This window comes from Oncorhynchus masou, chromosome 5, assembly GCF_036934945.1.
Source record: "Oncorhynchus masou masou isolate Uvic2021 chromosome 5, UVic_Omas_1.1, whole genome shotgun sequence".
NCBI lineage: Eukaryota > Metazoa > Chordata > Actinopteri > Salmoniformes > Salmonidae > Oncorhynchus > Oncorhynchus masou.
This window is the reverse complement of record NC_088216.1, coordinates 68,245,576-68,270,004: the sequence shown is the minus strand read 5'-3', so window position 1 is coordinate 68,270,004 and position 24,429 is coordinate 68,245,576. Positions and strand designations below refer to the sequence as shown.

The 24,429-nt window shown below is 44.2% G+C and overlaps 1 protein-coding gene across 1 annotated transcript in view; it reads left to right on the top strand.

Annotated features, from left to right (window-relative positions):
• LOC135529696 (succinate--CoA ligase [GDP-forming] subunit beta, mitochondrial-like) overlaps nucleotides 1-24,429 on the top strand; it is a 117,966-nt gene that overhangs the window by 36,363 nt on the left and 57,174 nt on the right. Inside the window, exons 3-6 of the mRNA XM_064958292.1 lie at nucleotides 19,451-19,550; nucleotides 20,537-20,627; nucleotides 22,288-22,440; nucleotides 23,124-23,213. Of these exons, the coding sequence (XP_064814364.1) occupies nucleotides 19,451-19,550; nucleotides 20,537-20,627; nucleotides 22,288-22,440; nucleotides 23,124-23,213 (434 nt within the window). The remainder of the gene's footprint in view (nucleotides 1-19,450; nucleotides 19,551-20,536; nucleotides 20,628-22,287; nucleotides 22,441-23,123; nucleotides 23,214-24,429) is intronic.

Sequence of the window (24,429 nt, the reverse complement as noted above, 5' to 3'; positions counted from 1 at the left end):
TATGGCTGCTGTTCTCTGCTGGTGCAAATAAGATCCTTTTAAAGTAAGTTGAGACGTTTGATAACTGAAAGACATTGGTTTCTTTTCATTCTCTTCTCTTTACAGCAATAGCCATTTGTTTCCTCAACAGTTTTTCCGCGATTGTACTTTTTGATATTTCGATATGCCTCTGCTTTTCACTGACAGTTGCAACTCAACAGTCATCGAGGCCTATTTTTTTGAAGAAGCTAAAGATCCTCTGTGGCCCAATCATTCTTTCTGGTGTAGGAGCCTATTTTGAATGATTTTATTTATTTATGTTTTTATAGAATAAGCTAATTAGGCTATATCATTTTGGCAATTCAATTTACTTTAGGGAAAGCTTTCCTAATGGAAAACCTGGAGTTTGTGTGTGTGCGCGCCACTGTGATTACACTGCCTAGGCCTTGCCACCGTGCCTCTCAACCACATCCCGCCAATAAGACTTTGGCATTAGAGGATGCAGCAGTCGTGCGCTGATTGGGAAAGGAGTGACAACTTCTCTGTCTTATACTGAGTGTCTCAATATATTAACCCAGAGGGGTTTTGACACATCTAGCAATGCAGTGCCCCACAATGTGCTGGCGAAATGTCTCTCCTTTGAAAACCTATAAGATGTTTGTGAATTTGAAAAGGGGCTGTCTATTTTTTTGCGTTTCTCCTCTGCAGAGCAGAATAGTCTGAACACCTTATCAACAATCATATTCAGTGTCTGTCAATGGAAGACTGAGCTGCTTTCCCCTCAACAGGGATGCTATCAAACACACTGGATATGGAATCAGCTTTTGAATATAGCCAGCCTGGCATTTTACCATTTTGAGATATGACCGCAGCTCATGTAATGAATAAAGATGATTTTTATTTTCATCGTTGCCCAAGCCCGTCCAGCCATCTAAACTCAAAGACACACAAAAACACCCCCCCCCCACCCCTTCCACACACACCTGTCCCAAGCAGCCAATGGGCGTGTGATTATTTCAACCACTTTTTAGAGCACAACACTGTTGACGGATGCATCTACTGAGTAAATCTTGATGGATTTTCACTCTAAATTCCCTATTATACTGTATTTGTTCTTCTCCTGCGTCTCCGGGAGCCTTCACGCCTGCCAAGCTTTCTGTCTGAGCAGTGATCGACGAACCAGACATTGAAAAACATTTGCTCTGATTCTATCTTCTCCATATGTTGAGCTTGTTTGATGAATGTGAGAGCAACATGCATTTTGTTTTGACACGCATGCACACACAGATGGTCACATTCTCTCTCAACACAAATGACATGTTTTGCTCCAGCTCCATTCCATTCAATGTGCAGTATAAGGTTTATTTTCTCAGTAATAAAGGGTGCCTCCCTACATACAGTATATTGGCCCACACAACATGCTGTGTCTTGAATCCAAAATGATTAGGACCCAATTCCTTAATAGGTGTGTGATTTAATGTGACTTAACAGGAATATTTACCAGTATATACGGTAGGAACGTCTATTCTGCTCGAGCTCTTATCATGCCGTCTCAATAGGCGCAGGTTGAGACGGCTAGTGGGATCCTATAGGCTTTGTGTGTTTCCTTACTAATGGTTGTATGTTAGCTCAGCAACATACAGCCATCTGTCAATTCAGCACTGTTGTCACATTGAACACTTTGAATACATCCTGACAACAAGTCCAGCACTCCAGGTGTTCTCTCTCTCTCTCCTGTTCCTTTTTCTCCCCCTCTCTCATTCTGTTTCCTTGTCACTTTTCCTCATTGGTTTCAGCTGTATTCTCATTCTTTTTTGTCTCTTTCTCCACTTCTACCCTTTTCTCTCTCCTTGCTTCTTGGGTCATTTTTAAAGTTATTCAGAGTAGACAGGTAGAATAACAATTAGCGGCAGGAATGGATTCATTCATTTCTCACAGATATGAATATTCAATGTAAACAGTGCAGCTTTATTCATGAGTCAAATCTTATGTGCTTATTAAATGCAGTGTTGGTTTGACATGTCAACGCACAGCATAATATTGAGATGGCCTGACATTAGGCTAACCCTTTGAGGAAGGTATGAGTGTGTAGACTTCAACACTCATTCCTGCTTTGCTCCTCGCAATGGCTACTGCCCACCAGTCCACCCATTATCAAGTATGCGTAACTGCATATGTGGAGTGTGTCTGAAAGTGGGTGCTGCGAAATAATTGTAAGGATCAACCTGAGTGGGTGTATATGTTATGTTTCATAAGTTAATTGGGCAGATTGGTTGCCACTCGACAATTTTGTGTGGCTGCTTCCTTGTAGTATTTTAGTTAATGTAGGAGGTTAGGAGAATTAATGTAGGTTAGGAGAATTAATGTAGGGGCTTCGGAGAATTAATGTAGCAGGTCAGGATAATTTTTATTTTACCTTTATCTAGGCAAGTCAGTTAAGAACAAATTCTTATTTCCAATGACGGCATAGGAACAGTGGGATAACTGCCTTGTTTAGGGGCAGAACGATTTTTACCTTGTCAGCTCGGGGATTCGATCTTGCAACCTTTCGGTTACTAGTCCAACGCTCTAACCATTAGGCTTCCTGCCACCCCTTATGTAGGAGGTTAGGAGAATATGGATAAGAGCGTCTGCCAAATGACTTAAATGTAAATGTAAATTAGGAGAATTAACGTAGGAGGTTAGGAGAATTAACGTAGGAGGTTAGGAGAATTAACGTAGGAGGTTAGGAGAATTAACGTAGGAGGTTAGGAGAATTAACGTAGGAGGTTAGGGAAATGGTAAGCTTCGCTAACAAGCAACAAGCAGCCACTCAAAACGGTCGAATGGCAAACAATCTGTCCAATTAGCTGTTAGGTTTCCATACACCTACTTATGTTGATCCTCCCACCTATTTCACAATGCCCACTTTCAGACACACTCCATGTATGTAGTTATCCATGACTCCCCACTATGCCATCATTGGCTTGAATGGGGATGCCTGTTTTATTCATTTTACTTCTATGGCAGCACCTGCAGGCAGGAGCGAAGGAGAGGAGAATGTGTTGTTTTTACACAGTTCTATATTGTTGATGCATTTACAGTGCCTTCAGGAACTATTCATACCACTTGACTTAGTCCAAATGTGTTGTGTTACAGCCTGCATTCAAAATTGATGTTTATTTTTATTTTTTGGGACACATCTACACAGTACCTCATAATGATGAATTAAAAACATGTTTTTAGAAATGTTGGCAAATATATAGAACAATCTATACAGAAATATCTAAGGTCCCACAGTTGACAGTGCATGTCAGTGCAGAAACTATACCATGCAGTCCAAGGAACTGTCTGTAGATCTCTGAGAATTATGATGAGGTAGAGTGTTGAAAGTGTCCAAGAACACATTGGGAAAAGATATGGAACTACTGAGACTCTGCCTGGAGCTGGCCGTCTGACCAGACTGAACAACCGGGCAAGAAGGACATTGGTCGGGGAGGTGACCAAGAACCCAATGACCAGTCTGACAAAACTACAGAGTTCCTTGGCTGAGATGGGAGAACCTGCCAGAAGGACAACAGTCTTTATAGCACTTCACCTATCTGGGCTTTATGGGAGAGTGGCTAGACAGAAGCACTCCTTAGAAAATGGCACATTACAGCATGACTGGAGTTTGCAAAAAGGCATAAGAAAGACTCTGGCAAAAGATTGTGGTCTATAGGCCTCCCGAGTTGCTCAGTGGTCTTAGGCAGTGCTAGCTGTGCCACGAGAGATCCTGGTTTGAGTCCAGGCTTGGACGCAGCCTGCCGTGACCGGGAGACCTATGGGGCGGCGCACAATTGACCCACCGTTGTCCGGGTTAGGGGGGGGGTGTGGCTGGCAGGGATATTTTTTTAGCGACTAGCGACTCCTGTGGCGGGCCGGGCACAATGCACCTGACAAGGTCGACAGGTGTAAGGCTTCCAGTTTAAGTGGGCGTTGTGTCAGGAAGCAGTGCGGCTTGGCTGGGTTGTGCTTCGGAGGATGCACGGCTCTTGACCTTTGCCTCTCCCGAGTCCATACGGGAGTTGCAACGATGGGACAAGACTGTAACTACAAATTGGATATGATGAAATTGGGGAGAATAAAAATATATAAAGATCCTGTGGTCTAATGCTTCAAACTCTTTGACCTGAATGCAAAGCTCTATTTCTGGAGAAAACCAGGCACAGCTCATCACCAATCTAACACCATTCCTACCGTGAAGCATGGTGTTGCGAGCATCATGCTATGGGGATGCTTTTCAGCAGCAGGGAGTGGGATACTGGTAAGGATGAGCGAACAATGAATGGAGCCAAATACAGGCACATCCTTGATGAGAACCTGCTTCAGAGTGCAAAAGACCTTAGACTGGAGCAAAGACATTTACAATGTCTCCAAGCATACAGCCGAAGCAATGCTGGAATTGTTTCTGAACAAAAATGTGAACCTCCTCGAGTGGCCCTGCCAAAGCCACAGACTTCAATCCCATAGACAATCTCTGGAAAGACTTAAAGATTGCTGTTCACCGCCGCTCCCCATCTAAATTAACCATTGTTGAGCAAATCTGCAAGAAAGAATGGGAGATAATCCCAAATCCAGATGTGTAAAACTGATAACACCCAAGATGACTCAAAGCTGTTATTGCCGCCGATGGTGCTTCTACTAAGTATTGACTCAGGGTGTGAATACTTATGTATAGATTTTTCTGTATTTCATTTTCAATACATTTCAGATTTTTTTTTCTCACTTTGTCATTTTGGGTTATTGTGTGTGAATGGGTGAGAATTTGTTTAATGTAATCCACTCTGAATTCTGTAACACAACAAAATTAATGAATACCCCATAATGGCAAAGCAAAAACAGGCTTTTATTTTTGCAAATGTTTATAATGAAAAAACGGATACAGCCTTGAGTCTTCTTGGGTATGACGCTACAAGCTTGGCACACCTGTATTTGGGGAGTTTCTCCCATTGTTCTCTGTAGATCCTCTCAAGCTCTGTCAGGTTGGATGGTAAGCGTTGATGCACAGCCAATTTCAGGTCTCTCCAGAGATGTTTGATCGGGTTCATGTCCGGGCTCTGGCTGGGACACTCAAGGACATTCAGAGACCTGTCCCAAAGCCACTCCTGAATTGTCTCCCAGTCCCTACCACTGAAAAACCTCTCCACAGCATGATACTGCCACCACCATGCTTCATCGTTGGGATGGTGCCAGGTTTCCTCCAGACTAGAGGTCGATCGATTATGATTTTTGAACGCCGATACTGATTACTGGAGGTCCAAAAAGCCGATTAATTGTCCGATTAAAAAAAAATATATATTTTATTTTATTTGTAGTAATGACAATTACAACAATATGGAATGAACACTTATTTTAACTTAAAATAATACATCAATAAAATCAATTTAGCCTCAGGTAAATAATGAAACATGTTCAATTTGGTTTAAATAATGCAAAAACAAAGTGTTGGAGAAGAAAGTAAAAGTGCAATATGTGCTATGTAAGAAAGCTAACGTTTCAGTTCCTTGCTCAGAACATGAGAACATATGAAAGCTGGTGGTTCCTTTTAACATGGGTCTTCAATTTTAGGTTGTAATTATAGGAATTATAGGACTATTTCCCTCTATACCATTTGTATTTCATTAACCTTTGACTATTGGATTTTCTTATAGGCACTTTAGTATTGCCAGTGTAACAGTATAGCTTCCGTCCCTCTAGTTAGCGCGCTAACTAGCTAGCCATTTCATTTCGGTTACACGAGCCTCATCTCGGTAGTTGATAGGCTTGAAATCATAAATAGCGCAATGCTTGACGCACATTGAAGAGATGCTGGCAAAACGCACGAAAGTGCTGTTTGAATGAATGTTTACGCGCCTGCTTCTGCCTGCCACCGCTCAGTCAGATACTTGTATGCTCAGTCAGATTATTTGCAACGCATGACACGCTAGATAATATCTAGTAATATCATCAACCTTAACTAGTGATTATGATTGATTGTTTTTTATAAGATAAGTTTAGTGCAGGCAGTCTCCATGTGGAGTGCAACGAGAGAGAGGCAGGTCGTTATTGCATTGGACGAGTTAACTGTAAGGTTGCAAGATTGGTTCCCCCGAGCTGTCAAGGTGAAAATCTGTCATTCTGCCCCTGAACAAGGCAGTTAACCCACCGTTCCTAGGCCGTCATTGAAAATAAGAATGTGTTCTTAACTGACTTGCCTAGTTAAATAAAAGTATAATTAAATAATAATTTAAATCGGCGCCCCAAAATACCTCTTTCCGATTGTTAAGAAAACTTGAAATCGGTCCTAATTAATCGGCCATTCCGATTAATCGGTCGACATCTACTCCAGACATGATGCTTGGTATTCGGGCCGAAGAGTTGAATCTTTGTTTCACCAGACCAGAGAATCTTGTTTCACATGGTCTGAGAGTCTTTAGATAGCTTTTTGAAAACTCCAAGCGGGCTGTCATGTGCCTTTTACTGAGGAGTGGATTCCTGGCCACTCTACCATAAAGGCCTGATTGGTGGAGTGCTGCAGAGATGGTTGCCCTTCTGGAAGGTTCTCCCATCCCCACAGAGGAACTATGGCGCTCTGTCAGAGTGACCATCAGGTTCTTGGTCACCTCCCTGACCAAGGCCTTTCTCCCCCGATTGCTCAGTTTGGCCGGGTGGCCAGCTCTAGGAAGAGTCTTGGTGGTTCCAACCTCTTCCATTTAAGAATGATTGCGGCCACTTTGTTCTTGGGGACCTTCAATGCTCCAGAAATGTGTGCCTCGATCTGTGCCTCAACACAATCCTGTCTCTGAGCTCTGTGGATAATTCCTTCGACCTCATGGCTTGGTTTTTGCTCTGACAAGCACTGTCAACTTGCGGGACCTTTTAAATAGACCGACATGTTCCTTTCCAAGTCATGTCCAATCAATTGAATTTACCACAGATGGACTCCAATCAAGTTGTAGAAACTTCTCAAGCATGATCAATGGAAACAGGATGCACCTACTCTCAATTTCGAATCACATTGCGAAGGGCTTGAATACTTGTTTGCATAAGGTATTTCTGTTTTTTATTTTTAATAAATGTAAAAACGGGTTTTGCTTTGTCATTATGGGATATTGTGTGTAGATTAACTAGGAAAATGTTTTATTTGATCAATTTGAGACGTAACATAATGTGGAAAAGAGGAAGGGGTCTGAATACTTATCGAATACACTCTTGTCTTTAAAAGAGTAGAAGTGGACAATTATTTAATCCATATTTTATTACACCATTCTGTGTAAAACAGTGCTATGAAATACAAAGACCTCCCACTGAGTAGTTTTACTGTAACCAGTGCAGTCCATGATGTAAGTGGTCCCTGACTACTGAACCAGTGTGAGAAAGAGGTGGTCTGTCTGATACTGTTTGACCACGACAGCCTTGCGGAATCCAGTGCTGATGGTGCGTTGCTGTAAGAGAGGCTCCTGGTGTCCTCCTGGTTCTCCCATGTCTCTGGCTGTTTGGCTGGCAACAGGGCAGCGTTTACACCTCTGACTGGCGTCTGAGATCAGCTGGAGCGTAGCATATGCTTCTCTCCTGAGCCACCGTTCTGCCGAGCTTGTACCATATGTCAACCCCGAATTCCTCCCCCTGTCTTTCTCAGCCATGCGTGACGTGTACTGGCATTCTTTCACATCTCTACCTCCCCGTTATTCCATGTTAAACAAACAACTGCCATTCTTTTTTTGCTTCTATTTATTTCCACCAGGGCCTTTGTTTGATATCTTATCTCCCTGGTGGGAAATGGAGGAGTGTCTTTTCAAAGTGTGTCGCTGGCATGTAGGCCTAGATGTTGTATGTCAGCTGGTCTCACTTGTTCTGTCTGTGGAGAGATGAAAGACCTGGGGATAGGATGAGGGTTTGTTTTCTTCTTGTGTTTCTAACTTCATTGTGTGGTTAACATAGCATTAACATGGCCACCAAACTGTTTTGTATTCAGTTGTGCGAATGTGCGACGTGAGAGTATGTTGTTTATACCCAGTGTGTGTGCAATGTTCCTGCATTTGTGTAACACCCATTGTCTTTCATTAAAGTGCAACTGCAGCCAGCTACAATACGCAAACCTGCTCAGGCCTCTGAATCACTAATAGAATGTGTGAGGGAAAGCAAAACAAAAGGCTACCGCTGCTCGTACGGAAATCTGTGAGTTTATGGATCATAAAGGGCCCTAATCATATCTCTGATATGTGTTTCTGTGGTAAAACAATCAGAAAGCCTCTCCAATGATTTTCTAAATACATTTTGAGGAATATGAGCTGCGTTTCAGGGACCACACAAATCAAAATGTAATTTTGGACTCGTGACAGCTGGGCTGTATTGACATTGCGGGAGGCACATTACCGTTACTCTTGCTTTAGGCCCTGTTGCCTCGCCAACGCGCCTAACACTTGTTCAGGCAGAAGGTATGGGGCCATTTATTTTGGTAATGTTGCCTCTAAATTGCATGTTTTAGTAGGGCTATTCCATGCTCCATTCAGCAGTAAATTTGTAAGAAATAAAAGTTTTTTCTTCATTAGTGCATTTGTTCCCATTTAAAAAAATTCCTGTGTCTGAATTGCTTCCTACTGTGGGGCCCTTTCTCATTCAGTTCTATTACACTGCACTCTGCTTGATAATGATGCTTTTTTCCCACCAATGAATGGGAATGACTTGGGACAAGGCCTACATTCTAGTAGGACTAGCTGTCGGACTACCTCATCATACATAGTTAAATAAATCCCGGCAAGTTTAGAAGTAGCCTAGTTAATTGATTAACATCAAACAGTATTATGTCTTGAGCGTCTAGTGAGCCGACAGATTCAGTGCAACCCTCATCTCGGCTGAGTGAGGGATTTGGAAAAGACTGGAATCTCAGCATTGTAAAGCTGGCCAACATGGATGGACTCCCATTCTCTGTCCACATCTCCCTCCTCAGCCAGCCTCTCTCCCAGCCTACACCCCCTCACACACTTCAAGCGCTTTAAAGCCCGCTTTCATCTCCCCCGTCTAGAAAACAAGCCTGAGTCTTTTGAAGAGCTCTGACACTCTCAATAACAACGAGAGCTGTATGAGTATTTTCTTCAACAGGACCGGTCCTCTCGTGATTATCAGAAGTGTTGGGATCAGTGTCCTGCATAGCTGGACCTAATGCAGTCTTTTATACTAGTCAGTTTGATACCTGGTGTTTTCACCTAATGTGTGTAATGTATGATGGAACAGTTTGATAAGGTGTAGCTTTTCTGATTCTTCTGAGGTAAATGGAATCACAGCCATTCTCAGTACTGAAACACTTCAGATATTGTGCTGTTTTGAGAGGCTTGGGGAGAGCTGGAGAGAGAGGGAGGAAAAAGGGCAGGCAGCAGTTTGATTGACATGGACATGAATGTTGGCAGCTAGAAGACTACTCTCCAGAGGGCAGATAAAGACGGTGGCGGTAGTTTTGGGTCACAGGCAGCCAGCAAGCAGCTAATACTCTGGCTGGTATAGACTCAATCATGTTCCCTGCCCTAAGACAAGTCTGTATGTGGTGGTGCACAAACACTGTTTCTGTAAATGACAAAATAGATTCCGCAAGTAGATTACATTTACATTTAAGTCATTTAGCAGACGCTCTTATCCAGAGCGACTTACAAATTGGTGAATTCACCTTCTGACATCCAGTGGAACAGCCACTTTACAATAGTGCATCTAAATCATTTAAGGGGGGGGGGGGTGAGAAGGATTACTTTATCCTATCCTAGGTATTCCTTGGAAGAGGTGGGGTTTCAGGTGTCTCCGGAAGGTGGTGATTGACTCATTGCTTGAGGAATTGAACTGCTAGTATTTTTTATATGGATAACATTTTACTTTAGGTGTCCTAATGCATGTTTTCATAATGTCTTTACAACAGCTATATAAAACATTTATCATAAGCTGTCAAATTGTCATAACAGTTATGATATTTATAGAACAAGTTGTAATGTGTTATAGCAAGTCTTCCGCTTATTGTTGCACTTTTTAGTAGTGGTTTCTTTGCAGCAATTTGACCATGAAGGCCTGACTCATGCAGTCTCCTCTGAACAGTTGAATGTGTGTCTGCTACTCTGAAGCATTTATTTGGGCTGCAATATCTGAGACTGGTAACTCTAATGAACTTACCCTTGTGGCAGGGCTTACAAACCATCATGGATGACAGAGGGAAACCCAGCCATGAGCTGCCCAGTAACCTGCTAAACAAGCTAAATGCCATCTATGCTCACATTGAAGCAAATAGCACTGAACCATGCATGAGAGCACCAGCTGTTCCGGAAGACTGATCATGCTCTCCATAGCCGATGTAAAACCTTTAAACAGGTTAACATTCACAGACGGATTACCAGGACGCTTTCTCAGAGCTTGCGCCGACCAGCTGGCAAGTGTCTAAACTGACATTTTTAATCTCTCCCTGACCCAGTCTGTAATACCTGCATGTTTCTAGCAGACCACCATAGTCCCTGTGCCCAAGTAAACCTTCCTAAATGACTATCGCCCCGAAGCACTCATTTGTAGCCATGAAAGGCTGATCATAGCTCACATCAACACCATCATCCCAGAAACCCTGCACCCACTCCAATTTGTATACCGCACCAACACTGCCCTTTCCCACCTGGACAAAAGGAACACATATGTGAGAATGCTGTTCATTGACTACAGCTCAGTGTTCAACACCATAGTGCCCACAAATCTTATCACTAAGCTAAGTACCCTGGGACTGAACACCTCCCTCTGTAACTGGATCCTGGACTTCCTGATGGGCCGCCCCCAAGTGATGAGGGAAGGCAACAAAATATCCACAACGCTGACCATCAACACAGGGGCGTCTCAGGTGTGTGCTTAGTCCCCTCCTGTATTCCCTCTTCACCCACAACTGCGTGGCCAAACGCAACTCCAACACCATCATTAAGTTTGCCGAAGACTCAACGGTGATGTGCCTGATCACCAACGACGATGAGAGGTGGTCTGAGACCTGGGAGTGTGATGCTAGAGCAGCAACCTCTCCCTCAACTTGAGCAAGACAAAGGAACTGATTGTGGACTGCATAAATCGGAGGGCTGAGCAGCCCCCATTCACCTAGGCAGGGCTGTAGTGGAGAAGGTTGAGAGCTTCAAGTTCCTTGGTGTGATATTATGGTCCAAGCACACCAACACCGTCATGAGGTGGGCACAATGTCTTTTCCCCCTCAAGAGGCTGAAAATATTTGGCATGGGTCCTCAGATCCTCAAAACGTTCTACAGCTGCACCATCGAGAGCATCCTGACTGGTTGCATCACTGCTTTTTATGGCAACTGCTTGGCATCCGACCGCAAGGCGCTACTAAGGGTAGTGCGACAGCTTATCACTAATGTGTTATATAGCTGTTTATGAAGGTGTTTTGGATGCATGCGTAAAGACACCTACAGCGAGGTGTTAATCTTTACACTCGGAGAGCAACTGAATGGAGTTATTCTACCTGGAAAACATTATTTTATTAAAGCTACAGCATCGTCTGCATAAAATGTTTTTTTCCTCTGTCTAAACAAGTTTAAGTGTTCCCTCCCTCGGTACCATGCCGTTGTGATTTTACGTGAATGGGGTTTGAATGGATTATTATGCAAATGTTCTTCAGGTAACTGTGAGCATTTACATAGCTATTAACTGTTAATGTTAAGTCAAAACAGCAGTGTGCTCTGCTGCTTTCTCCTTCCCAACTACCAAGCACAGTGGTGCCACAGCCAGCAAACACATCAGTGTCCTCCTTTACTTTTGGATCAGGTAGGGGTCTGTGGTCTGTGGAGTTGCAGGTAGCTCCACCACACCGCCCTTTCCTCCCCTGAGAACCAGCCTGGTCAAGGTCATTAACACAGGCTGGACAGGACCGACAGTGACGGCCTTGACGTGCTCACCTAATATGTGCACATATGCACAGTTTATGGCAGTATGGAGTAGGCAGAGCAATGTAAGTGATGCTTATAGTGTAGACATCTGCTTTTCCTGTATAGGATTTGTCTGTTGGCATCATAGCTGGCAGAGACCTTACAACTGGAGAAAACGACATGCTCACGGAAATTCTCTTAACAGCTTTAAATAGGCTTTGGAAAATAAGGCTTCCTTGAAAGAGCTGATTTCTATAAGCGGCTTATGGTAGTTCCACCTTCTCATTATGCTCCTTAACCTTTTCATTATATGTGGAATTATTTCTCAGACATATTCAGTATGGTGTATGGATGGCGCTAATCGTTTGTTAGAAGTCATTATGATTACCATTGTGCTTGACGCTTATGACGCACTCATTGTAGTCCTTGGGTTCCAGGGGATAAAGTGATATTAATCACTCCAGAGCAGTGGAAGACACACCATTCACTGCATGGTACTCTGCTCCACGTATTTTATTACTCACCTGTGAAACCTAGAGGAATGCTGCCTACGTTCCAAGTTCATCTCCTCAGTCGTGTTTGTATAAGCAGGCTTGAATATGCTCATCATAATGACCTCTGCCCTTTCCCTCATTGCTATTCCAGTAGAATGCCAATGTTGGTTAAATGACTATATGCCATTAATGAGACATTGGCTGATAAATTTAGACAACCATACCCCTGGGCCATTGTCTGTAAAGTCTTACTCCAGAGTGACTAACAGTTTCCACACTGGTCCAGGGGTTTGAACTCTGCCTCTCTGTCATAGAGTGCCACTTAGTCCAGCTCTGGAAATCTTTAGTACGGACAGTGTGTGGAGCCTAACGAGGAGTTGGCTGTCATGATACTACGGCAGGCAGCAGAGGTCTAGGTTGACGATGAACCCCTATAGAGCTCCACAGAGACTGCATCATTAGATACAGCCACATCCTCCGAGTGGTCGTTACCTGGCGCAGTTGGAATGGATAGTGCAACAGCATTGCCAGCTCAAAGGGTTCACATACTCTGTTTTTGGTGGCTTACCATTAGCCTCATACTAGTCATAAGGAAATAAAGGCTTACAAGTTTGTTAACTGCATTAACTTCTAAGCTTCATTACTGCAGCAGTGGAGAATGATAGTCCCAGGTGTGTTCTCGATACAGCGACTCATTATCTATCCTAAATGTTCCATATTGTTTATAGTCACATGTACAGGTTTGCAGGTGTGATTGCAGGGTACAATGAAAGTCTTTGTCCATAGGGGGAGTAGCAGGGGGGAGGGGTTGTCCATAGGGGGAGTAGCAGGGGGGAGGGGTTGTCCATAGGGGGAGTAGCAGGGGGGAGGGGGGGAGGGGTTGTCATTAGGGGGAGTAGCAGGGGGGAGGGGTTGTCCATAGGGGGAGTAGCAGGGGGGAGGGGTTGTCCATAGAGGGGAGTAGCAGGGGGGAGGGGTTGTCCATAGGGGGAGTAGCAGGGGGGAGGGGTTATCCATAGGGGGAGTAGCAGGGGGGAGGGGTTGTCCATAGGGGGAGTAGCAGGGGGGGGGGGTTAGGGGTTGTCCATAGGGGGAATAGGAGGGGGAGGGGTTGTCCATAGGGGGAGTAGCAGGGGGGAGGGGGTTGTCCATAGGGGGAATAGGAGGGGGGGTGCTTAATACTCCAATTATGCACCTTCATCTACAAATAGACATACCTCCCAGGCAGACTACCTAAACCAGACTACCTAAACCAGGTTAATTCCCAAATCCATGCATACAACACAGGACACTGCGATAACGTTCACCCTCCTCACTGCTGCACTTCACATAGTCAATTCTCTAGCAGATACAGAGGTTACATACTCTGGAATTCCTTTCTTCACATTGCCAAAATATCATCATCCCTCAATATCTTAAAGTGTAGTCTAGGGATCAGCCTGATGAACCAAACTTTTCAGTAGTCTCCTCCGTGTAGACTCATTCACACATAATCAAACATGATTTATCTTGTGAACTGATTATATAATGTACATTTTATAATTAGTATGTTCTCTTTTTACTTTCTACATAGTGTTTGATGCATCAATCTGTAGACACTGAATCTATTCACTTTGATTTGTTCCTGTGTGTGTGTTGATTGTCTTCTGAGTTTGGATTAGTCATCACATGTAGCTGCTACATTACTTGCGTTAAACTGGAGCAAACACTGGAGAGCTGGGCTGCTCAGTCTGACCTGGAGCTGGGTGCTGGGCTGCTCAGTCTGACCTGGAGCTGGGTGCTGGGCTGCTCAGTCTGACCTGGAGCTGGGTGCTGGGCTGCTCAGTCTGACCTGGAGCTGGGTGCTGGGCTGCTCAGTCTCCTCCGTGTACACTCATGACCTGGAGCTGGGTGCTGGGCTGCTCAGTCTGACCTGGAGCTGGGTGCTGGGCTGCTCAGTCTGACCTGGAGCTGGGTGCTGGGCTGCTCAGTCTGACCTGGAGCTGGGTGCTGGGCTGCTCAGTCTGACCTGGAGCTGGGTGCTGGGCTGCTCAGTCTGACCTGGAGCTGGGTGCTGGGCTGCTCAGTCTGACCTGGAGCTGGGTGCTGGGCTGCTCAGTCTGACCTGGAGCTGGGTGCTGGGCTGCTCAGTCTGACCTGGAGCTGGGTGCTGGGCTGCTCAGTCTGACCTGGAGCTGGGTGCTGGGCTGCTCAGTCTGACCTGGAGCTGGGTGCTGGGCTGCTCAGTCTGACCTGGAGCTGGGTGCTGGGCTGCTCAGTCTGACCTGGAGCTGGGTGCTGGGCTGCTCAGTCTGACCTGGTGCTGGGCTGCTCAGTCTGACCTGGAGCTGGGTGCTGGGCTGCTCAGTCTGACCTGGAGCTGGGTGCTGGGCTGCTCAGTCTGACCTGGAGCTGGGTGCTGGGCTGCTCAGTCTGACCTGGAGCTGGGTGCTGGGCTGCTCAGTCTGACCTGGAGCTGGGTGCTGGGCTGCTCAGTCTGACCTGGAGCTGGGCTGCTCAGTCTGACCTGGAGCTGGGTGCTGGGTTGACTTGGAGCTGGGTGCTGGGTTGACCTGGAGCTGGGTGCTGGGTTGACCTGGAGCTGGGTGCTGGGTTGACCTGGAGCTGGGTGCTGGGTTGACTTGGAGCTGGGTTGACCTGGAGCTGGGTGCTGGGTTGACTTGGAGCTGGGTCCTGGGTTGACCTGGAGCTGGGTGCTGGGTTGACTTGGAGCTGGGTGCTGGGTTGACCTGGAGCTGGGTGCTGGGTTGACCTGGAGCTGGGTGCTGGGTTGACTTGGAGCTGGGTGCTGGGTTGACTTGGAGCTGGGTGCTGGGTTGACCTGGAGCTGGGTGCTGGGTTGACCTGGAGCTGGGTGCTGGGTTGACCTGGAGCTGGGTGCTGGGTTGACCTGGAGCTGGGTGCTGGGTTGACTTGGAGCTGGGTGCTGGGTTGACCTGGAGCTGGGTGCTGGGTTGACCTGGAGCTGGGTGCTGGGTTGACCTGGAGCTGGGCTGCTCGGTTGACCTGGAGCTGGGCTGCTCAGTCTGACCTGGAGGTTGGAGATGTGGAAAAGTCCATATCGCACTACATTTTAAATTGATGTGATAATGACAAATAGAACAAGATGTTTAAGAAAGTGCACAACTTTTTTTTACTGTCCTTTAAAGCAACCAGTAGTTTGATGGTTAAAGCAACCAGTAGTTTGATGGTTAAAGCAACCAGTATTTGGATGGTTAAAGCAACCAGTAGTTTGATGGTTAAAGCAACCAGTAGTTTGATGGTTAAAGCAACCAGTAGTTTGATGGTTAAAGCAACCAGTAGTTTGATGGTTAAAGCAACCAGTAGTTTGATGGTTAAAGCAACCAGTAGTTTGATGGTTAAAGCAACCAGTAGTTTGATGGTTAAAGCAGTAGTTTGATGGTTAAAGCAACCAGTAGTTTGATGGTTGAAGCAACCAGTAGTTTGATGGTTAAAGCAACCAGTAGTTTGATGGTTAAAGCAACCAGTAGTTTGATGGTTGAAGCAACCAGTAGTTTGATGGTTAAAGCAACCAGTAGTTGGATGGTTGTAGCCATCAATTGTCCCATTAACAATCACCCATATTATTCTTTCATTTCAAACTTATAACATTTCTTTGGTATAGGCTCTAGTCTGACTTCCCCTATCCTCTCACTGTGGCCTGCAGACAGACAGTGAGTGCATCTCGTTCTCTCCAGATTGGCTTGTAGCCTGCGTCTGTCTCTTTATACAGTCCCCAAGTGCACAGCCTTTTATGGCTTAATTAAATATCAGACAACGCTAACTCTGCCGTCCCTAACCCTTGGGCTACATCCTTCCGGACCGCCGAGAGAGGAGGAGGACAGAACGTTTGAAATACAAAGAGAGGGGAGATGTTGTCGAGGCAGAAGTAACAGCCTCGATGCCGACTGCTGTCATCAGTAAATAGGCTGGGAGTTCATTTGCGTTCATTACTGGGAAATGAGTTAGCCCGAGGACGGCCGTGTAACTCAGATTACAGCTGATGCGATTGAAGATGTAGTTACATGTTAATCTCATTTTCTGTGTCTGTCCCTAAAAAAACTACAGGGAGAAGAAAATATCCCAATTCAGATTTGCCATGACTTTATATGGTTCCACTGGAAATAGATGGCTTGTTATGGAATGCTGCCACCCTGTCCCTTCCATTTTCATCAAGGGGATTTTCTATTCACCTTAGCTTTTACTGCTAATATGCATAACTTCTGAGAATGAATCATTTGATTCATATTATCAGTTTCACGGTTGTGCATGTTTTTGCATTTTACATGTTGTGTGGTGTCTTGGCCAAACCACTCTCTGTATCTGATGTCATCACTCCTCTGTATTCATTCATCAAAGTGCTACCTCTGGCTCCCAGAGTTCTTTGTGCTACATGCTGTTAGAACAAAATCACATTCATCTCCCAAAATGTGGCCTAACGCGCCTACCTGTCAATACTATCAACAAGGGGCATGGAGGCACAGTTTCATTGTTTTGTATTTGGACCTAAGATAACTGTCCGTAACAGAATAAAACACTTCTTAAAAAATGTTTTTAAATAGATAGCTGTTTCCTACAATGGCTGCCATTGATATAGAAATACCCTAAATATCCCTAAAGATTTACCTTTAAAAAGCAGTTTACTAGACACATTGAATAAAACATCTATATGAGTGTGTGAGTTATTGAGAGACTCGCACAAATCCATCAATGCTCTTCAGTGGCGTCATCTTCACACAAGTGTAACACTGCCTGTGTTAGGTGCTGTTTCATGTCTGGAGCATGAATGGATAATATCCAATGATGTGTGTGTGTATATATATATATATATAAACTCTGGATTGATGATGCTATGTATTGACCATTGAGAGGCTTTGAAGCCCCCAGTCAGCTGTGTTGGCACTCCCCAGTTGGAACAGTCCTTCATAGGAATGAATGGAATACTACAGTATTTGAATGTTTTCAAGGACAATATTACATGTATTTTGTTGTTGTCGTGGGCACAGTCATATTACTACTCTAAAAAAAATACTGTTTTAGTTTTTATGTTTAACTCACAATACAATTTAAAGTATGCATTAAAGTGACTGTAATAATAGAATAAAATGTGTCAAAAATGACATTGATACATGTTTTTTTATAGTTTCCTAAGTCTTTTTTTCTGTAATTGAGGATGAGTACCAAGACGTCAGCTCCGTGGCTGCAATACAGCACATCCTGTCAGCCATCCAGGGTTTACACATGTTATTGGTCTGCTCTGTGCTCACATGTTGGCCCGTTCACTGGGATCTGTGAGGGCATCATTACTTCACGATGCATTTTGACAGTTAAAAAAAATCCTGGGTGGTGGCAGCTTCAGAGAATCTACAATGATGACACTATCGGGGGGAAAACTGGAGATAAAGAACAGGCTGAGAGGTGTTTAGCATTCTTAACAAGCCACTGTAAAGGTCGGGTTTGTTTTGTATGTGTAATCAAGGCCAATTTTCCAAGTGAGTGATTTGATGAGAACGGTTCATTCGTTAAGAGGCTTATCTCTCCTTATCTCTCCTGATTCATATTATCCACTAAACACCTCTTAGGTGTATCTAGATACTCTTTTCCTGTGTGATCAATTGTATATGGCTAATTATTTAGTCTGTGGTGTGTTATCATGGCACCTTTTATATATTCTGGTCACGGTGTGAAACAGCATACCTCTCAATAACCAATCATATGTCTGGCTATATAGGATAAATATTTCCTTCATCATTCTTTTCTCCTTTTTTCCATCCATTTCCTTCTCTAGCCATTGCTTCCCATACTGCACCTTAATCGTCCTCATCTCTCACTCCTCTCCTCCTTCCAGAGACGACCCGGTCTCGGTCCGTTCTACACCTTGCAGCACACCTCTAGTCAGGGCTAAGGAATAACACCTTCCTCATTGGCTCCCCCTTTTCTTTTAACTAAAGTCGTTTCCTCATTTTCTCTGTTCCGTCCCTCTGCTGCACATGCCTGTAGGACACTCCATTTCATCTTGCTTTGAACTCCATTTTAATTTTGCGCTCTTGCAGTTCTTTTAATTGACATATTTATTAATGTATGACTACTCACAGCCCCTACATGTGCTCACCTTTATTCTCTCGGTCTTTCTCTCCTCATCCCAGGGCAGAACAGAGCTCACTAATTCAGTGTTGGTTTAATCCCTGCCATCTTCTCAGAGCCTATTTTGTCGGGGTCTTGTTCCTACTGGAACAGCCTGAGCCACTCCGCTTGAGGGGCTTTACTGAGAGTAAGAGAGCTATGTTCCTGGCCCAAGGTCCACGTGCCTTTCTTTACATGTTCTGGTTGCCCCACTGTTAGCCAATGGTGGAACTCCCTGCCAGGATAATGATCGCTCAAGACCATATTACATCAAGTTGCACCATTTGAATAGAGGGAGCCTGTTCAGTGGGTAGCTGAATAGACAGCTCAGTGCTCTACCAGAGGTGCTCTCTCTTGGTGTAGAAAGGAGGACTTGGAGGTGACAGAGAGGGCAAGTAGGGTAGGCCTATATGGTGTTAGCATTGTTAAAATGCCATAAAATTGCAATGGTCAGTCGAAACTCTAAAGAGAGTCGAATGACGCAAATTAACACATTGTTTAGATTGATACATGTTTGTGCGTCTAGCTTATGTCTTTGTAATCTGTTTGTATGTCTGTACCTTGTATGGGAGTATTTGCCTGTCTATATGGATATGTTCTTTCAACTTTCAATAGGGTACCCTCTCTACCCTGTATTTGGGAAGTTGGCTTTAGTCTGTAATTAGCAGAGCTAGGGGAGAATATCATACTTGAGCTGGAGTACCCTTCCCCTCATCCCATCACGTACCTCTCCTCCTAGCCCCCTCTTTCCCTATATCCCCCCTCTCCTCTAGACAGGACAGGAGCTAATGGAGACCAGGGTGATGGGTGAGATAACATTTTACTCAGAGACAGGGGAAGTGTAATGGGCTCTGTGATGATGTACCATTGGAGAGGTCTCATGCTCTTCTCCTCTCTCACCTGGCTGTCTATCTCTCTATCCTGCTGACAGAGCCCTTCTCTCTTTTTTCTAATCCCTCTCTCTTTCAGAAGCCAAGGAGATAGTCCTGAAGGCCCAGATACTGGCTGGGGGACGAGGGAAGGGCGTGTTCAACAGTGGCCTTAAAGGTGGAGTGCACTTAACTAAAGAGTGAGTACCCCTGCCATCCGCCACCCGCACTCACTGAGGTGTGATTTGAGTAATGGCCCCTTCAGAGAATGGTTCTGTTCTATTTCTCTAACTACTGCTTCAGTTCTCCCTCCTAGACAGTGTTGCTTTCCCTCTGTTCCAGCTACCTACACAGGACCCTGCAATAAAAAGCTACATTTGCTACTTTAGGGAAAACTGCTCCCAATTAAACTTTGAAATAGTGAATTTATCATTGGGAAATTGCACTGTGCGCAACTCACTGAATCAGGTTATTGGAATTGTGATATACAGCTCTGATTCAGTGGAGCTCAATCGAATTGTGTTCTTCTAGCACATAGTTATAGGCCTATATTGGCCAGATTTCCCTAACAGTAATCTACTGTTTGTCTATTTTATATCACATCAACCAACATCTTCATTGGCCAGCTACTAGATTAATGTTTCCTCTGCAAAAAAATGATGTAGCCAAGATAGCAGAGTGATAAGGCCTGAACTGTGATTTCTAACATATGGCTACGACATATGTATCATTGTCACCCTTTCAGTATTTGGGATAACCAGAAACCTTTCTAAGTGAACCATCTGAAGTTAAGCCTCCCCAGACAGTGACTTGTGCACACAGTTCACTCTCCTAACATCTATCAAAGCAAAACACTACCTCAGGCTTCATTTGTATTTTATAGAAACCAGAGCAAGAAGCAGTACAGGAATGAGACTCGCACTTCCTTTAAAGAGCAGCCGAAACCATGATATACTTTTTCAAGAGCAGTGCTTTGTCAGAACACATTACAATCGCACTGCAAATGTGCTGAACCATGTCTTTGTTGAAATGAAAACGTGTCTCAGGAGCTGAAAATAATTACTCTGTTATCTGCTATGGTGATGTCCTCTATTTGTGGAAGATGTTTATCCTCTAGCTTTTTATCTGTAATCAAAGCACTATTAATGAAGTAGTTGTAATTGAGACAGTCCTATCTCTTCTCTAGCCCCTCTGTGGTGGGTGAGCTGGCCAGTAAGATGCTGGGCTATAGCCTGACCACCAAGCAGACGCCAAAGGAAGGAGTGGAAGTAAAAACGGTAAGTCATAGCTGGGGGTTAAATAACTTTTCTGTTTTTCTCATTTCAGGGTCATTTCAATTCAGTAATACAGTTCCATGAAATGAATGACTGCACAAGCATTGGGGTAATAATACATTAGTTTATATAGTTTTTTTGTTCCTCTAGTTCTGGGGATAGGTCCCTGGTGGAGACATGCCATTTGAAGCCGGTGTCGTTTGTTGTGTTTGTGCTATTTGGTGTTATGGTTCACTGCGATAAATAATACATGCGAGTCAGGGCCTCTCTGAGACCAAAGTGTTAGTCACGTAAACAACCATTTCCAAGTGTCGCTAACAAGCAGGAATATTATTCTCCTCACTCACACTGCAGCCAAAAACACACTTCCAGGTAATGAACCTTCTCGGCCTGTAGCTTGTGTTTTCCTCTCTCTCTCTCTCTCTCTCTCTCTCTCTCTCTCTCTCTGCTCTCTCTGCCTCTTTAGTGGATTATGGCCTAGAGCTCCCCATTAACGCTTGTTTTCATTCCTGCCAGCCAGGCACACACCTCGCTCTGCTCCTGCCCCTGCTGCAAAGTTTAGGAGAAGTATCAAACTACTGTCACATTTTTATAGAAAGAGCTGGCGGGGAAGGCAGTTCACTACTGCAACACCAGGGCTGAGGGGAAAGAGAGAAGTCATTTCATATTGAAACATTAGCTGCACTATCTATCCATAGCATGTCATCTGTTAGATGAATGACACCACCATTTCTGATAGTTTTATTTTGTAAACTAAGCATATAGGAATATAACATTTATTAATTGCAGAAATGTATCATGATAAATTATCCCAGGGGGACCTATATGCAGCCCTGTGTCATGTATCACACACAAAAACCAGTACACACTAGATTAATTTCCCGAAACGTGCAGACATTCACAGACAAGGGAGATATGATGCTACCTGCTGTTAGTGGCTATAGTCGCAGGCCCCTCTCAAAGCCCATCTCAGTTTAGATTAGGCCTTGGATCAAAGTAATAAAGTAGCCAGAGAGCTGCAGCGATTGAACAGAACCCAGGCCTCTTAACATAGCCCTCTTTAACAGGCTGTAATTATATTGTCAAGCTCTGTTTCCCTGAATGAAAACCAGGAGTGAGCTGTCAGCCTGCCATTGTAACACACCCCCTTCACTTCACTATACTGCAGCCATCCTCTCCAGACACAGAGCATTATCTCTATTGGCAGGACAGACCAGGGGTGGGGAGAGGGGCAGGAAGTGATAGAAGAGGAGGAGGAGAGCATAGTAGATGGAGAGAGGGGCACAAAGAGCCAGTTCGATTGAGAGAAAGACCAGGAGAGGGTGGTAGTAGTGTGTAAAATAGATCAAGACTTTAAGGAGATAGAGAAAGACTGTGTTATTGCCTGTTTTCATGGGACATAGAGAATAATCGTCCTCACGCTGTCCAAATAAACTCTGTCAAGTTAGGCCCAGGGAGCTGATAACAAACAAACAACTCATCTCTATCCCTCTGTCTTGCCATCAATCTCTCTCTTGTCTCCATCTCCCAGCAGTGTGCTTCATTCCCAGTATCGTCTAGATTTAGACCCAGAAGTTCTCTGGGTTGTAATAATATGATCTGCTGTATCTGAGGCCAGTCTGTGATGTGAAGGTAGTAGACTGACTCTCTCCATACTGACCAGGTGATGGTGGCTGAAGCCCTGGACATCACCAGAGAGACCTACTTTGCCATCCTGATGGACCGGGCCTGCAATGGCCCCGTCATGGTGGGCAGTCCTCAGGGTGGGATGGACATAGAGGAGGTTGCCGACAAATCCCCAGAACTCATCTTTAAGGTACAGTACTGTGAGCTTTGCAACAGCATATGTTACAAATGACTAAAGATGTTGACAAGAAACCTCTCACCATTCACTGTACTTGTGATCCAATAGCTTAACATCTCTTTGCATAAACTACTGTACAGACATCCCTGGTATCCCTGTACTTCTGCCACACCATGTGCTCGCTCTCTCTCTCTCTTTCTTTCTTTCTCTTTCTCTCTCTTTCTTTCTCTTTCTCTCTCGTTCTTTCTCTCTTTCTTTCTTTCTTTCTTTCTTTCTTTCTTTCTTTCTTTCTTTCTTTCTTTCTTTCTTTCTTTCTTTCTCTCTCTCTCTCTCTCTCTCTCTCTCTCTCTCTCTTTCTTTCTCTCTCTCTCTCTCTTTCTCACTTTCTTTCTCTCTCTCTCTCTCTTTCTCACTTTCTTTCTCTCTCTCTCTTCTCTCTTTCTCTTTCTCTGATTGGCACAATGAATCCCTTGATAGAGAGATCCTTCTCTATGTTAGACTCTCATCTCTACAAGTGCCTGATAATTATAAAGCCATTGTTTCAAGCCCGGTTCTCCTTTCCTCACTACTGGCAGGTTTCCACCACTTAATTGCATATCGTGATTTAATATGAACATCCACTTTGTCATATGACCATCCAGTGTTTGAGTCTCCATTCTCTCTGCTTTCTCTTTCTCTGCTCTCGCATACCACAGGAAGTTATAGATATTTTCGAGGGCGTGCGAGATGACCAGGCGCTCCGCATGGCATCTAATTTGGGTTTCAAAGGACCTCTGGAAAGACAGGTAATAGGCCCGACAAAGCTCTCTGAGCCGCAGTGCAGAGAAGCAGAGTCGCGTACACACACCAAAGACCCACAATACTGAACTCAGACCTGATAAAACCAGATAGGACACTGCCTGTCTACTGGGCTCTTGCTGAATTACAAGGTTCATAGATCCCCATAACGTCCTTGAACAACAGACAAAGCTTTATAAGATCAAATTGCATTCGTCAAGTACACAGTTAACAGCAGGTATAATAGGTGCAGCGAAATGCTTGTGTTTGTTTACCGATATTAGGGGGAGTCCTCCCAAAATCATGAACAGACGTTGCTGATGAAGCCAATTCTGGTCAGTGTAAACCGGGTCAGAGAGACACACAAAAAGACAAACCCCAAAATTCAAATGTGATATTAAAAGTTATTCTCCAGTTCCTTTTAGACCCAATTGTCTTGTAGCATCATATTGCTAATTTCTATTCCTATCTATGAGCACATCAACTTAAAGAATCGGATTCTTTCAGAATGTTAAAATGCAGAAAAGGTATACATGAAATGAACATAAAAAATTGTCTGAGAGGTACACCATGTGTAATACGAGCCTGTCTTGACATTGAGTTTGTAGCATAACACTATCCTGAATTCAATCCAGAAATTACAACAATTCGTTACATACTTCCAACTGTGTCTTTTAAAGCACATTAGTTGCCACAGTCTTTTCGATTCACTGCTAATTACAGTGGTTCTGGGTGTGGAATTAAATGTATGGTTAAATATCTTGGCTGCTTTGAAGAGTCTTGGTGACAAAGTGTGTGATTGTGTGTGTCTGTTTGTGAGTGTGTGGCAGAGAGCAGTGCTTCCAATGTTTTCTGTCAGGCTGTTTTCATCATCAAAAGAGCAGCTCGGTTCCAGGGACAGACAGAGACATCAGTTCAACCCCTGATTCTTTGAAAAGAGGATTCATTCCAATGACGGCCACTCTAATAGTAATACTGCTCATTTTAGGATAAAGTGGCACAATAGACACATTGTAACTCTCATTCAGAGCTAATGCATTAATATGTACACAAAGGCTGTATTATAGTAGTTTAATTACTTTTTTCATTTGGCTTAGTCATGCATTCAATTATATAGCATGAATAATACTATATTATGTGTATACAGTGGGGCAAAAAAGTATTTAGTCAGCCACCAATTGTGCAAGTTCTCCCACTTAAAAAGATGAGAGGCCTGGAATTTTA